This window comes from Tupaia chinensis, unplaced genomic scaffold (genome assembly GCF_000334495.1).
Source record: "Tupaia chinensis unplaced genomic scaffold, TupChi_1.0 Scaffold000047_1, whole genome shotgun sequence".
Taxonomy (NCBI): domain Eukaryota; kingdom Metazoa; phylum Chordata; class Mammalia; order Scandentia; family Tupaiidae; genus Tupaia; species Tupaia belangeri.
This window is the reverse complement of record NW_006159505.1, coordinates 3,837,258-3,838,141: the sequence shown is the minus strand read 5'-3', so window position 1 is coordinate 3,838,141 and position 884 is coordinate 3,837,258. Positions and strand designations below refer to the sequence as shown.

At 60.1% G+C, this 884-nt stretch overlaps 1 protein-coding gene and 1 long non-coding RNA gene across 3 annotated transcripts in view; one reads left to right on the top strand and one right to left on the bottom strand.

Annotated features, from left to right (window-relative positions):
* LOC102486234 (uncharacterized) overlaps positions 1-884 on the bottom strand; it is a 32,431-nt gene that overhangs the window by 17,212 nt on the left and 14,335 nt on the right. The window contains exon 2 of the long non-coding RNA XR_333379.3: positions 58-126. This is a non-coding gene — a long non-coding RNA (uncharacterized LOC102486234). The remainder of the gene's footprint in view (positions 1-57; positions 127-884) is intronic.
* The window catches only part of CHRDL2 (chordin like 2), a 34,934-nt gene that overhangs the window by 22,179 nt on the left and 11,871 nt on the right, over positions 1-884 (top strand). For both annotated transcript variants that reach the window (XM_006140994.3, XM_006140995.3), the window contains exon 5: positions 577-670. In XM_006140994.3, coding sequence (XP_006141056.1) covers positions 577-670 — 94 coding nt within the window. The remainder of the gene's footprint in view (positions 1-576; positions 671-884) is intronic.

Here is an 884-nt window from a genome sequence, read left to right as displayed (position 1 = left end):
GGAATGCCCCCATTTCAACAGAAGGGAATCTCAGGCCCAGAGGACAAAGTGACTCACCAAAGGCCATCTGGTCTCCTGGCTCCTGAAGGCACTTTCTACTGTAGTCTTGCCTTCCAAGGTTGGATCCTGAGGTTGGAAGCCAGGGCTTTCAGTAAGAGGAGTCCCAGGTGTCCCCACCTCCCTCCCCCATGCTGGGCCTCCTGCCCCAGGCCAGGGGAGAAGGATGTGGATTTCTGCAGGAAAAGCTTAAGGCTGGCCTCACGTCCATTCTGTCCCAATGGTAGCTCTAACTTCAGACAGCTCAGAGCCCTCTCCAGGCTCCTGGCATCCATCTGTAGGTGGGGAGAATTCCACCTCACCAGGGGGCCCTGAGAGTCCAGGGAGACGCTAGGAGATGCTTTCTAAGCTAGGCCTAGAAGGGGTAGTGGGGAGGGGACGGGACCCCTCCTCTGAGCTGCTGGGCTTTGTGGAGGAAGCTCCCTCTAGTCCATTTGCCCCAGGAAAGGGGCTCTTCTGGCCCCAGGGCTGGGCCTCACCAGAGCACATTTCCCAGCACCTGTTCGCTCTGTCTGTCAGGAGGGCCAGGTCTACTGCGGCCTCACCACCTGCCCTGAGCCCGGCTGCCCTGCGCCCCTGCCTCTGCCTGACTCCTGCTGCCAGGCCTGCAGAGGTGAGTCTATCCCTAGATGTGGCAGTACCATCCACTCCTACCCTCTCCCCCCACGGACCTATCAGACTGCTAGCACCGGGCAGGACCTTGGGGACACCCAACACATAGCAACCTTCCCTTCCTCCAGGCTGGTGGCTTAGTCCGGGTCCCCAGAAAACAGAAGCTGTGGGCCAAGGTGCCAGTTAGCCTTCGTGGCACTCCCAGGGAGCAGGAA